At 44.4% G+C, this 14,876-nt stretch overlaps 1 protein-coding gene across 26 annotated transcripts in view; it reads left to right on the top strand.

Moving 5' to 3' along the window:
* TCF7L2 (transcription factor 7 like 2) overlaps positions 1 to 14,876 on the top strand; it is a 179,553-nt gene that overhangs the window by 140,123 nt on the left and 24,554 nt on the right. For 18 of the 26 annotated variants that reach the window (XR_003991408.2, XM_030485931.2, XM_030485932.2 and 15 more), the window contains 2 exons: positions 11,776 to 11,908; positions 14,024 to 14,126. Coding sequence is in view for 25 of the 26 variants with exons in the window: in XM_030485931.2 (XP_030341791.1) it covers positions 11,776 to 11,908; positions 14,024 to 14,126 (236 nt within the window). In the remaining variant the exon portion in view is untranslated. Of the gene's footprint in view, positions 1 to 1,960; positions 2,176 to 11,775; positions 11,909 to 14,023; positions 14,127 to 14,876 lie in introns of those variants that run through there. The other 8 variants (XM_030485933.2, XM_030485935.2, XM_030485952.2 and 5 more) reach the window with 2 other exon arrangements.

Below are 14,876 nucleotides of genomic sequence, written 5' to 3' on the forward strand. Positions count from 1 at the left end.
TAAGGAGGGCGCGGGGCAGGGCCCCCCACCCCCTATTCCCCGCCCGTCGGCCCCGTTCCGGGCTGCGCTGCTTCTCCCCGACGGCTCCGGGGAAGCGGCCGGGGTGGGGGGGAAACATCCCGCAGGAAGCTTGTTGCGGGAGGGGGTGGGAATAGGGAGGTCCCGGAGAGCTCCGGGCTCCTTCCCATCCTGAGGGGGGGAACGGGCGATCCTTCATTTGCAGTTGCCCGTCCTATTTGCTGCACTTCTGGAAGTTATTGTTGGTCAATGATGGGGAACTGTCCGTCAGCGGCCCCGGCGCCGGCGGCTGCCGCGGGAAACCGCACGTGGGACAAAGGCGGCCGCTGGAGTGTGGTGGCTGCCGTGAATAGAGGGAGGGAAGGCAATTAGTTGTCGTGTTGTTGGGGCTTTTTACTTGTCAAACTGGAGCCTCGTTGCTTTTGTTGTTGCCGTGTAAAGGGAAATCGCGGGGTTTTGTTTTGGTATTAAGGGCCTTAAAGGTTGCTGGCTGACACTTTGCACGCGAAGGCCAGAGCAGTGCGGGGAGAGGGACGGTGCTCAGGCCGGCAGAATTTCCCCCCATGCTCGCTTCATCCACCCTGATTTTTACCCCCCCTGCCAGCGGTCCTGGGTGCCAGTTTGCATTTTGTTAGGTTCGCTTAGTTGTAGCCCACAGCCTCCGCAGATTAAACGGCCACTTAAGAAGCAAACCTGGGACCACTCAAGGTCTCCCAGTTTGAAACAGTTTTCATTTTCCCCTAGTCGTATTCAGTCCCGAGTTTCATTCTTTGGGGTGAGCTCGTTGGTGTGATCACCCAGATGTGCGCGGGGAAGACAAGTGTTTGTAACTGGTCTCCTTTGGCGCCTCGTCTGCAGCAGCGTCCGTCCCACATGGCGATCGCGCTCCCATGCACGCAGCATCCGTCGGCATTGCCAAACTCCCTTAGAAAGTGAGGAGGGGAAGAAGGTGGCCGCGGTCTCCTAGTTATTCCCTATTAAACCACCTTTTATGGCTTTTGCTTCTGTTGCAGAGTAACTACTTTGCAACTTTAGGGAAAAGCATAAATAAGAGGTGAGGGATTGACTCTTGGCAAAGTCGGATGCTGCGGTTTGCCCTCGGTACCTGGCTCAGGTTTAGGAAGCGGGTGTCTTGCAATGCTCATAGGCAAGAGCGAGGCACAGGGGAGAAGGCTTCACCCTTGCTCAGTTCAGCGATGTTCTCTGGGTATCCCTGTTTATGCTCACTTAGGAGCAGCTTGGGAAAATACAATAGCCAGGGCACCGTAACGCTGGCGATCTCAAAGCTCCTCTTGCATCGCTTTTGCAGTGGGGTCAGTGGTTTACAGAAATATTAAATACTAAAGGAAAAGGGGCGGGGGGGTAGGGGAGAGACCGGAGCTAATGGTAAAGGTCTGCCATATGTCACCTCGGTGTTGCAATGACAAGAAAATACACTTTTCTTACAGCTCTCCCCCTAAGAAATTTGTTTTGAGGGATTTGACAATCTTGCAGATAAAGTGACTGCTCGCTACACTTAACTGATCATGCTCCCTCACGGCCGGCCGGCGTTTCCTCGCTGCACTTAGTAATACCTGTGCAACCTGGGTTGTAGTAGCATTGTCATTGATTTCCAAGGTAACTGCTTTTTAGCTCTTCTGAGCAGACATACCTGCGTAGAGGGGGGGGGAAAGTCTTTTCCCCACTCCCTGGAAGGATGATGGTAAAGTGCTATATCAGAAAAGACAGGAGGCTTCTCTAAATTTTGATAACTGCAGCCGACAATTTAGAAATAAGACACTTCTCACAGCCAACATGACAGTGGATTTTGAGCATTCAGAAAACACCAGGCCAAAAAACTGGAGACATCTTGATCTTTTAAGACAGCTTTTCCAGTACTTTAAGTGAAGGGGGGGGGGGGGGGGGGAGGTTTGAGCGGGGAGAGAAAAAGAGAGAGAAAAGCTGCGAGGAAAATAATACAAAGCCAGCACAATTGGCATCTAGACAGTAAAGAAAAAAGTTTTTGAGGTTAAGAGAAGGAAAGACAAAGCTGTTATGTACCCGAGGGATGCAATTTTAGTGGGAATGGAAGATTTGAGTGGTAAAGGAGGAGCGCTTGCCTCTGGGTTCTCTCTCTTCCAGCAGTTCGGCTGCTGGCATCTCAATTTGAATTGCTGGGTGAGTAGCACTTTCTGCGTGCGCGCTTTCCGTCTTGACCATTGAACTTCTGATGTGACTTCTCTCCCTCTCCCCCTCTCTCCCTCTCCTTTTCTTTCCTCCTGTGTGGAATCACAAAAAAGAAAAGGGGGGTGGTGTGAGAAATCAAGCAAGCATCTCCAGCTGTGACCTTTGTTAGCGGCAGTGTTGTTATTTATTTATTTTATGGTAAGCGTCTTTTTCAGCAGGGGGAAGCGGGACTTTTCGATGGCACTTTAATTGTGCAGTGGTGACGGGGAGCGCGCGGCACAGCCGGTTTGTCGCGACACAATGGTGCAGCGGGGCAGAGTTGTCGCACTCCTCCTCTTTGCCCTTCCTCCGCCTGGTGTTGGGGTTTGGTTTATGGAAAGAGGGGGGGGAGAACCGGCTTTTTTTTTTTTTTTCTCCAATGCATCCAGGGTGGGATCGGGGTGTGTTTGGGGATGGGGGGTGTGTTTCATTGCCTGCTGTACAGCAGGTTCCAGGGACTGGTTTCTGGATGCTGAACAATGGTTACCAGCCGGGGAGAAGTGTGCGTGCGTGTGTTAGCTGTGTGTTACATCCGCAGACATACATTCACACGGTGACCATGACATCACTAGCTTTGCTTTCCTTTTTTTCCTTTGGGGCGGAGGGGGCCACTTCAAAGCTTTCTTCAGTTCAGTACGATATTTCCTTAACTCTGAAACCATGAAGGTAAAAATGTTTGTTGATATATTTTTTTTATAAGGAGAAAAAGTTGGTTTGTAGCAGGGCACATACGTTACAGTTAAGGGGGTTTGGAGATGGAATGGTTTAACTCTCGTCATACACAAAACGAGATCTTTTTATTTCTTTTTTTAATGGTTAAAACTAGTATGTAGTAGTTTTTAATTGGGTGCTTTTGATCCTGTGTGTGGTTGACACTCGGTTAAATTCTCTCAATTCTTCATAAAGCTCAGCCGTAATGCGAAAGATAAAAATTTTAGGGCCACTCCATAAAAATGATTTCACCCAGTGATAAAGGAATACGAAAAATAATCCTGAATGTTGATAAATAGGAGATAATGTGTTTTGACACAGCGGTTCTGTGTTCGTTATCAGAAGTCCATGAGACTTTGTTTTCTCTCATTAATATATATTACAGAAAGTAAACCGACCCTCAGCCCATTCTGGAGGCTGCCCGTGATTATACACAGAAAATAGAAATGTATTTAACAATTTTGGAAAGCATCACGTCTTCACCGGAGGTTTTGTGGCAGTCTTGAGTTTTCTGCTGTTTTCTTTTCCAACTCTGCCAGGCTTGCTGACAGTCAGTCCAGGAGGAGGATTTCTATCACTTCAGTACTCTCTGGTACCTTTGCCTGAGTAGCTTAGTTGATTTATTTGCCTTTTCTTGTATAAAACAGGGGATAAAATTCTGTAGAATGGATCCAAAATGAATTAATCTAAAAGGACAGTTATTTAAATGTTTCTTCTTTCACTGCATGTAGTTGCATATGCAGGTTTTACGTGGCTGGAGATGAGATCTCGTAAGCGTTTTACCTTTAGAGGAATTCTTTTTATGGGGACTGGGGGCTAAAGGCCTGACAGCACTATATAAATGTACCTCTTTCTTTTCTTCCAGAGTATTTGCAAGGTGTTTCAGTTTTGATGTGTGTTTAACATCACATTTTTAGGGAAACTTTGTTGAATTTATTCAAGAAATAATTGATATGGATTTCCTGAATTTCATCACTGAGTTGTTTTGTGGCGGCGTGTAATGATTTTAGCAGATGTAAAATGAAAATGTATTTTTAGAGCTTTGTTATTTGTTAAGCTGTTTGATATACATTTGCTACATACTTTGTGTATCGGTATTGAGCACAGTCCACTATAATTTGTGCATACGGAATTTGAAAAAGCTGTTCTGAAAACTTGGCAGCATATCTGAAGGCATGTATATGCATGTTAGTTTTTAATGATGCTGTTGTTACTGAAATTGCCAAATCCAAGTGGGTATAGGCATGCATCTTAATTTTATTTCTGCGTTTCTTGCAGTTTTTTAGCAGCTTCACATTCGAGTTTTTACTGTAGACAGAAGTCACAGACAGCCTAAGAAATTCAGTGGAGCTGTTTCTCTTACTGCATGTGTCTGGTGCTGAAATAAGAGATTTATATGCAAAAATTAAAGCTGTTTATAATGTGGCATTTTAGAGAGTGCTAGGCAGGAAGTAAAATTGTATGACTAGGTATTCATACAAAGCACTTAACAAACAAAGTCTACCAGGGCAATTACAAGCACCCTATTGCTTATATTCACTTCTCCCTTCTTCCTATCTTTTCTGAATTTTTGTGCTTGCATTATTGCTCTGTATCTCTCCCCTCTCCACCCCCTTTATGATCAGGAGCATTTCTTGAAGACCTGCTTAGGTTTCACCAGTCTCTTTGCTTAGTGGTTGGGTATCCAGCACACATTGTGCTGGTACTGCTTAAGAAAACGGTGGGTTTTGGTTTTAGTCTAGTACATGCCAAATCTTTCTGCTTTTTGCTTTGTTAGGCATGAAGGAAGGCTTGCCTGCTCTGCAGAGATAGTATCTGTCTAGTAATTAACTAACGTATGCAAGGAAAGCACCAAGTGTTTGTAAGGCTGGGGAAGAAACTGTGCCTCTCCTTTTGTAATGAAAGAAATAGATGTGGGCACCTCGATGCTTGAAACTTGGAGAGTCTGAGCATTACCCTGTCCTCCTGGTATGGGGAAATCCACTTGTTGATCAAATCATCTCTGATTTTGGGATACAGGAATTGTACTGTATTGGCTGGGTATGTGGAGGCCATGCTTTCTGGGCTATAGGCTGGGGTAACTGTCCGAATTTGTATGCCAAGGTCAGGCAGAGCAGATGCAGCAGAGAGCTTTCTCTTCATCAATAAAACATTAAGAGAATGGGTGAGGTAAAAACTAACTGGCCTAAATGTAATTCCAGGTGTTGCTGAAGAATCTCAAAATACAAAGCTGTGTAGCAGGTGCTTCTCTGGGTTTGACCTGACATTAGAGTCACACTGCATGGTCCAAGAATGCAGCACTTGTATTTAAACCCCCAAGTTTATTATTTTTGCTTAAAAGAACCCAACACCCCAAGTACCATAGTAATAAGAGCTTTGAAAGCAAAGTGTGAGCACCGCTTAATAATAATGTTTTACTACTAGTGGTTTTAATTCTCCTGCATGAGAACTAACAGGCGGTAATTAGATAGCTAAACCCCGGGTCTTTCCCTTTTACGCTAGAGGATTTGGTGTATGCTAATTGTCACCAGTTCATTTCACATAATTGCCTTTTGGCGAAATTAAGTGGAAATTTCCTGAACATCTTAAATCCTCATTTTCCCACCCTTTCCCCTCAGTACCTTCGCTCCCTGACAGGAAGGATGCCGAAAATGTCAAGCACGGTGGCTTAGTGCTCCAGTATGCAGGGGGCACTTCATCATAGTTAAAGGTGGGGGGGAAGAAAGAAAATGATTCTTTTCTTGAATGAATTGCTGGGCACTTAAAGCCAGGAAGCTGATTTTGTTGTTTTGTCTGAGAGATTGTTAATAGAGCCTGGGGTCTTTTTGGAAAGCCGGCAGTTCTTGCAGGAGCAGGTAGGCACTTGCTGGCCTGGGAAGTGGTCAGAGAGGGAGGGGGAAGAATCAGAAGGATGCAACAGTGTCCTGTTCCCCCCCTTTTATTATTTATTAAGGGGAGGGCAGTGTGGGTTTGGAGTTTTTTTGTCAAGCTCTGTCTAGGGGGGGTATTGTCCCAGCACATGGTTGTCAGTACTCCTGTCATCATTTGTGTGAAAGAAGAAAATGAGCCCTTTTTTTTAGCAGGGTGAGTTGTGATTATCAATGGAGGCCTTGTCTCCTGCCACAATGGGCAGTTAGCTTAGGGCAGGACCTTAGGCAGAAATCAGCTACATTAAACTGTGAAAGGGCTCAGGCCACTGTATCAGCTATAATGGAGCAAGGGGAAGTAGTTTTCAGGAGGGAATGCTTAGTCAGGTGTGAAAGCATCCTTAAGAAAATAAACTGTGACTCCACTAGCTGAAGGGAGCTGGTAAAATTCAATCTGTTTTTCTTTTCCAGAATGCTTCATCACTGGCATTGAATTTTTATGCTTGGGAAGGGGATGAGGACAGAGTTACATATAGCTGGTGGGTTTGGTTGGCCTTAGCTTTTCAGTTAACCCAAATGGTTTGCAGTTTCCTTTATTGAAGTTTGGGGTGCCACCCGGAGCAGCTGCTGATGTGGGTGCATCCCTCCGGGGCCAGAGTGGTGCTTACTGGTGGGGAAGCTCAGCTTTGGGTACTAGTGACGCTGGCTGGAAATGGAAGAATATTCTAGTATTTGCAGCAATATTTTGGGACTCGCCTTTTCTTGCGACTTAGTTTTCTGATGGGGGGAAACGGGGGTGTCATTCCGAGGCGGAACCAAGGAGAGATGAACCTTTAGTAAAAAAGAGACTTTCCTCTTACGAGCATCTTTGGAGCTGCAGAGCAGCTCAGGAACATCTGTTAGCATTTCACTGGCCACAGTCAGCATAACTGCAATAGCACCATCTGGAAAATACAGGGCGACAAGTTATAAACCTGTTTTTTAATGTGAACTGGTATTGAATGGTACCCTTTGCTAAGCCCAGAGAGCAACTGCAGGAGGGTCTGCTAATTCAACACCACTGCCGACCTTCTGCATCCACCCTGGAGGAGGGGAAAAGGCTGACAAACCCTCTCTGTGCTGCTTTTGTTTTATTGTATTAGGCTCATAAAGGCACTTTCAGGGCCCATCTTTCTTCAGCAGAAAGGGAAAGCAATGGGGAAACAGGAAAGAGGAGGACATGGCAAAAAAAGACAGGCGGAGCTCTAGCTCCATTTATTTTCAGCGGCTGTTGATTAATAGGTTTTAAGGTGAATGGCCAGCTCTTATTCCTCCTCTGTTACTGGTAGTGGAAGAAGGGGAGGGGACTCGGGGGTCCAGAGTGCAGGTGCCTGATCAGTCCCTCCCATGCTTCATTCCCAATCCCATACCACGTTCCTGGTTGGGGGTGGTTGGGGGGTGCCTGGCAGGCAGCAGCACATCCCTGCCTCACAAACAGGACTTAAGGACACTTAAAAAAGGTCACCCAGGTTGGGGAAGGGTGTCCCTCCCTAACTGTGCCCACCAGAGTTGCTGGGGCAGGAGCATCCGTGGTCCTGCCCTTGGCTGCTGGGCCAGGGATCCATAGGACCAGAGTATCCTGCCAGCCGAGGCCGAAGGCTTTGGCCGCTGCGATGCTGCAATGGCATGATGGCTTGTTTCCAGCCCGGGTGGCTTTTTTTGCAGACCTGCTTTTACTAAACACACATTATCCCAGTGAAGACAAATCCTCTGGCCTCTCTGGCATGTTTTTCTCGGACTTTGAGTTGATACCTTATTTTTATCACCTATGCCAAACAAGCTATGAATTTGCAAACAGAAATCGCAGTAACAAACTCTTCCTATTTAAAGGTTGGTTTCTCTTTGTGTGCTCACAATACAGTGTTTCATCTTGTGCAAGTCTTACGTTGCTTTCAGAGACTTAGGAACTATTGATTTATACAGTATGCATTAACTCCTTCAGTAAATGGGGACTATTCATCAGTGGGGTGTATTAAATTGGGCTGTACACGCATAGAAGTATCTTTCATCCTGTTAATGAAATGTCCTTACCACGCAACAAAGACTAATACACAGCAATTTATACATACAATCCCCTGCAGTTTAAATCTGAAGTTCAGATAGGTTTTTTTGTTCCCTAAAGGCACCTATCAGAACTTAGGCTAAGTGGATCTCAGTATCCCTCTCAAAAATCAGTCCAAAATTTGTTGTGGGTTTGGTGGTGTTTGGGGTTTTTTTCTTCATCATTTCAGAGCTCCATTATTGTTTAAAATCATCTGTGTTTAAGCACTCCCAGAAGCATTTTGAATTCATATAGAGAGATTTAGTAGTTGAGTCCCTATGGGGACAATTTCCTCTGGTTTGCTTCAGGCAGCAGTTATCAAGAAAAGCAAACTTCTCTTGTTTTCTTGCAATTCTTTACTGTGCCCTCTAACCCAGCATATGAGACCTCAGCTTTCAGTGGAGAGGAGTGATTTATCAGCAGATGACTTGGTATTTTGTAGATGCTGGGATTTCTCTCTAGAAATCTCCACTTGTTCCCATCCTATTACCACATGCCCTGATGCTAATCTCTGCGTACCGGTGCAGTTTCCCTTTCCATGCCTGACATAGCCATAAATGGAGTTCTTCAAGTTGCCAGAGAAATTCCTGCATCTCACAATGGCTTTTAGCTTAAAACTACCCTTGATAAAGTACTCACAAAATGTATATTGGAGAAGGGCCTTGTGCAGGGGGATGGCTAAGGTCATCTAATAGGTGTCTCCTATTGATGGCTTCTGTGGTTTACCTTTCATTGCCAGTGGATGGGGTTAGGACCACACTTGTTACTCAGGCAGAGCTCCTATTGACTTCAAAAGAAGATGCATGTTCAGGATTAATCCTGCTCTTTCCCAGCTAGTCCTTTCTTTTCCTCTTTTCCAAGGAAGCTAAGTTAACGTCAGGAATGCTGTTTTTAAAGACCAGATTATTTAGCATATTATGCATTATTAGCTTGGCTTGCAAATTGTATGTGTTGTTATAAGCGGCGTTAAGTCCCTTTTCCCAGTGTGAGATAAACAGTGCAAAACAGAATACAAACCTAGCCCTGGGTAGTGATACAGATGCAGACTGATTTGCAGAGGCAGTGGATCACACTCCTCTGTCCCGGAGAGTGTATTTTTGAGCATGTAAATGACAGTTTCCCCTTTTCCCCCAGTACTGTCTCCTTACATCTCTGCCGCAGTATCATCACAGTGGCAAAAGAAGTATCCTACCCTCACATCCAGTACCTTTATATGAATTGTTTGAGTGCAGGGCAGTCACCCAAATAAAAATGACTTACCTGGGGAAAAGTTTGCAGGCTTAAGGCTCAAACTCCTGGTTGTTGGTGGGTTTTTTTTTCCCCCTCTTGCTTTGTATTTTTCCCTGAAAAGTATTAAGTAAAATACAGAATAATTTTGCGCTTGTGTCATTTTATGGAGATATTGCAGGGGTTCTTGGTATATCAGAGCAGTGGGTGGTAATTTCCCACAGTTTACATGTAACCCCCTATGGTATATCTGGCTTTGGTGATACAGGCATGTAAGTCCAGCTTTCCTCTCATGTTGCTTCTTGTTTGTCGGCTTAAGTCTGACCCTTTAATGTTATTCTGTCACTCACTTATTTAACTAACCAGTTCCAGTATCTATGAAAATAAGCTGTCTGTGGAAGACAGCCCTCAGTGTCTGTCAGGATCTGGGTGAGGGTTTTTTCCAATGATGGGAAGGTAGACGTGGGAGAGCACAGGGCTACAGCAGCTACCAGCCACTCTGTGGGTCACCTAACAGCAAGACTTCATACAATTCTAGGTCGGCAAAAATCTCTCCTATTGGGAATGATTGTTTTTTTGTGAACCAGATCAACTGGTCATTCTGCTTATAAAGTCATGTGTTGTTGAGCAGATGCCTGCTAGTTTGCATGGGGTGTAATACGATTTGTTATGTGAAGTCCTTGCCAAACCTTTCAGTTACTTTTGGACTGCGTAGGTTGGTCCACTTGGAAGAGAAGAGATACTGGGTTAGAGCATCTCCTTTGTCTTTTTGAGTTAAGGAGCTAAATCCCCATAGCTCCTCTGATGTGAAACCATTATAGATCTCTGCGGCCAAAAGTTGTCCTTGGTTGTAAAGCTGGCAGAAGATCTGACCTGCACCCCAACCAACACAACGTGCTGTAATTCATAGGGCTGGCTGTCGCAACCACGCTCTGTCCTGCATGGTGGCCATTTGACATGGGACTCTCCTGTGCCATGCGCCTGGTGTTAGAGGGGAATCGTTCCGTGTAAGAGGCTGCAAAAAGGGATGAACACAGTGAAAGTTCTGGGCAGCATAAGCACTGCTCTTTAGCTTGCTTGTTTTGGATGCACACTGTTTTTCTGCAGGTTATCAAAGGGGTGAGTCAAATAGCTACGTCCAGCTGGGGCTGGGGAAGCCTCCTGGGTTGGAGGAGGCTGCCAGAGCTGAAGGTGAAGCTTAGCTTGGCCAAAACATGATGGAGGGACTTCTTGTTTATTTGGGGAAGACTGACGTTTGTTTTCCTCCTAGCTCTCAGCCCATCTCCCTTCTTCCTTCCTCCTCAGTCTTAGAAGCTCATTCCTGGAGAATAACTGAATTACTTTTGGAGCGCTTTTAAGGGAAGCTCGGAGCGTTCGTACCGAGATCAGATAATAACTTGTGTAAAGGAGCATGGCGAGGGTGTGTGTTTGGGGGTGCTGGGGAGCGAGCTGTGGGGTTCAGAGCTGTCCTCAGGCAGGAGGGTGAGCAGAAGGGTGCTGGCAGACCCTGAACGGCAGCGGCGCTATCGGGGGCCACCGTCGTATCACTACTTCATTTTAATGTGATTCCTTTTACTTGATGTTAATGCAAGTTGTTCCTTACTTAAAGTAATAAAAGGAAATGAAGACACATTCTAAAATGAAACCTGACTCTAATCCATTCATCATCTAATACCAGCCTCTTTATCTTTGCTGGTACCTAATCTGGTTAAATGTCCCTGTTGTAGGATTTTAGTGAAAATCCTCTATGGGGAATAGGGTTTTTTGCAATTGGATTACTCACAGTAAATGGTCCAGCAGTTCGCTTGTTTCAGCTTAATTTTTTCTTTGTGATCTTGTAAGGGTAAGTTACAGTTCAGCCTGCCTTTTCCTTTCATTCATTCACTCCTTTCTTTTTTTTTATTGTCGTTAAGAAAAAGAATTCCTCTCCCCCACAAGCTAGGAATGTGACAGGGAAAACCTCATGATATCTGTGTGGTTATTCCCCCCACAAGAGTGTTAATTTCAATGGCTTTATCTGTGGTTTTGCCATTATTTATATAGCTGAATATTTTAGTAGCCTAGTTCATCAGTATCCAGCTTCCATTTATTAGCATTCTCTTATGAATTGATAATTAATCAGCTCTTCTAAAATACATATATATATATAAAATATGCAGGTGATCGCTTGTCAGCTTAATGCTTGCTGATGAAGGGAATACTTTCGCACTACAAAGGCTTTTTATCTGGAGTATTTGCAATGAGCAGTAAAATGCAGAACTGAAAGTGAGGACAGGAAGGGGAAAGGAAAAGACCTGCAGGTCAGTGAGCATTTGGGTCTCCTGCTAATTAAACTGGGAGCTCTGTCAGCCCCTCACTGAGAAGTCTACCTGCATCTTGGAGGTGACGCACAAGACTACGAAATTAAAAAGAGAAATTTGGAAGAATTGCTGTTGCTCCATGCAGGAGCACAATGGGTCAAAAACATTAAAGAAACTCAGGAGTAGGGAAAGCGTGTGAGGAGGTTTTAAGCAAGAGGGTGGGAAAACTGCAGGGGTGACACCGAGAAGGGGTCTGGAAAAGTCGTGTTGAAGTCCTGGATACTCAGATTTGTGTATGTCCTGCCTCGTGCTGCACTGGGGAGTACCCAGCGCTCCTCTAATGCCATCGACCTTTTTCTCTTGACAGTCTAACAAAGTGCCAGTTGTGCAGCACCCACACCATGTACACCCTCTTACGCCGCTTATCACGTACAGCAATGAGCACTTCACACCGGGAAACCCTCCTCCACACTTACCAGCTGACGTAGATCCCAAAACAGGTAGGTGGGAAATGGTTTAGGGTTTTTTTGGGAGCATGCAGGTGGATCTTTCCATTTCGCATGTTAGAGGGAAGGAGTGCGGGGGGAGGGATTTCCCATGCTGGAGCACCAAAGGGGGCATGTAAAATGTCACACACATGCAAGAACCCAGACAGAATAGTTTCTTTTTAAGCCAATTAGGCTTCAGAAGGAAACCTACTGGGCGAATGTTCATAAAGCTTCTGCAGGATAACAGCAGAGTTGCATGCGTGGAGTCATTTGTGGATGTGTTTCTTTGCAAGCATGATACCCCACCTGGCAGTTCGATCTACTGGGTGCTTGGTTTTATATGCATGACCCAGAGAATTAAACATGTACATTCTGTGATCTGCACTTACAAAATTGCAGCTGGAATTTTAAAGGTGGTGGATCATGACCGGTTTCGACATGAGTCTCTTTTACTTCCCCAAATCCCATTGTTTCTGTGTCAGGAGTTCAGCCATTTGTCTCCTATAATGTTGAATTTTCATCCACTCTAACTGCTTAGCTCCAGCTCTACACTTGCCATTCTTTTCCCCAATGTAAATCTGCCCAATTCTCAGTTCAGCCTGAAGGGCAGTCTTGAATACAGAGCACCGTGTAAAACCCTGACTAGATTTATTGGTGTTACAGAGTAGAATTTACATGTTATTCTAACTTTCTAAGAGTCCCTGTTTAACCTGAGGGCCCAGAGAAGTCAGTGTCAGTATTTCTTTGGGCTGCATTGAGTTCCTAGTGACAGTGGTTTAGTTTTTGTTAATCTAAATCCCAACTAGTTAGTTGGAAAGTACATCAGAAACTGAATTTTTGTCAAAGAATACACTTTGTGTCAGCTCCAGCGTATGCAGATAATTTATGTGAACTCCAATCCTTGAATGATGCAGTGCATTAACTGGTTTTCACTCCCTACGCTTCAACTGGGGCCCCCTTCTAATTGTGCTTAATGCTAACTTCACGTGGCTTAAAAGGAATCCATCTCACCATCCCTGGGTATTGCAAGCGAATGGCATAGTCAACCTCTCATTTAAATAATGGTAGTACAGGGAATAGCTTTTAAATGGTTATCGTAAAACATATGATTAACGTCTGTAGACTGTTTACTTTTCTTCTGTGAACATTCTTTCAAGTGTGCAAATAGCTCGCCGGATGGTTAAAGCCCAGTTAATCTGTTTGGGTTTTGTAATGGAGAAAAAGCAATGTCTGCATGAAAATGTCACACAAGGAGATTTAATTTAGAGATTAAAAGCTTCCCAAGTGACTTAAAAAAATAGTTTTTAGCCATGAATACAGTACCCCTTCCTTCTAATGCTCTCTGTTTTAATTTTGCTTCTGCTGGGTAATTGTGCTCTGGCTTGTTAATTGAAAGGCCCAGCCTTGTAACCCTTACTCCTCTGAGCAGTTCCTACTTGCTCTTAAGGCTTGTGTCTGGAGCTGGTTTCTGCTCTCTCAGTAGGAACTTTGGCAAGGACAGATGGGCTGTCTTTCCTCCCCTGCACACCTTCAACATCTGCCCCATGTTTTATCAAGTATTTCCAGGGGCTGTCACCTCCACTCCTACGTTTTGGCAAAGGTTTCCTAGGTCTGCTCAAAAGCAAACATCATTTGCCATTATAATGACTTTGTAACTCGTTTTGGCGGTTACTTTGGAATAACGCCATGCTATTGAGTACTCAGTCAACGTATGGGGAGGGCCTGTGCTCTATTGGTGACTTTGAGTCTAAAGTAATCATGAAGTTAATACAGGAACCATCTTTCTGGTGAGCGTTTAAGACAGCACCTAGCACAGCATCACACCAAAACTGTAGCCGAAACGCCTAAATTCTCATCCTAAATGACAACATAATTATCTCTAATTGGAGAGATGACTAAGGAAGCAAATAAAATCAATTTTTCTGGTTGAATCTCATTAAACAAGATACCAAGAGGCTCACTTTGTGAAATAAGACTGTGAAACAGCCTTTGGAAACCCAGAGTGAAGCCGTAAGTATTATAATAAGAATGAATAAATAGCAATTTAGAAACTTTTGTGCATTTTCCTTATATTTTATTTATTCCCATGTCTCAGTACTAACGCTGCTTTACGTTATTCTTCCACAGGAATTCCAAGGCCTCCACATCCTCCAGATATATCTCCTTATTATCCGTTATCGCCGGGCACTGTAGGACAAATCCCCCATCCGCTAGGATGGTTAGTACCACAGTAAGGAGTTCCATTTTTTTCATTTCCTTTTTCTTTTTTGATGTGTAAAATTTATGTTAAAAATCGTGTATGTGCATGTGTGTGTGCATTGAGATAAGTCTGTTTGCCAGCTGCCACTTCACTGAGTGGTTATGAATTTACCCACCTCATGAAGATTAATTATACCTTATGCCAGGTCATGTGGTCTTATACAAACATAACCAGTTGGACACAGATTTGCATGTTGTCTCTGCCAGCTGATGGCTCATGAAGCATGAATTTTCAAACCCTTCTGCAGAAACATCCATGTCTCATTAATGCCCTTACACTGCACCATGTGGGATTTTCTCAGGTTTAGTTTTCAGGGGCTCAGGGTGGTTCTCATGGATTCTTTTTTATCAGGGCCATTCCCACTATAAATGTGCAAGTTCAAATTTTGTTTGCCTTCCCTGCTGAAACCCCTCTAGTTTTTCTTGTGAAACAGTAGAGCTTTACATCGGCCAGTGAGCAGCATTCCTAGTGGAGACGTGGCCGCGCAGTTGGCATCTGAGGAATGGAATTTTCTTGCAAACAAGAAAGAGGAATTAGTTTACTTTAAAACTGGCTAAGAAAAAAAGCTGTGGAAAGTTAGTTTGGGGTTTTGTTTTCTTTTCAGCTCCTCGTGTCCCACTTGCAGAGCCTTCTTGGGTATGAGGTTCCCTCCAGTAATTGAGTCCTTATTTTCTTTATTTCCTTAAGTTGCCGTTTCTTCAATGGGTTTCTAATGCACTT

The sequence above is a fragment of the Strigops habroptila genome, chromosome 5 (assembly GCF_004027225.2).
Source record: "Strigops habroptila isolate Jane chromosome 5, bStrHab1.2.pri, whole genome shotgun sequence".
Taxonomy (NCBI): domain Eukaryota; kingdom Metazoa; phylum Chordata; class Aves; order Psittaciformes; family Psittacidae; genus Strigops; species Strigops habroptila.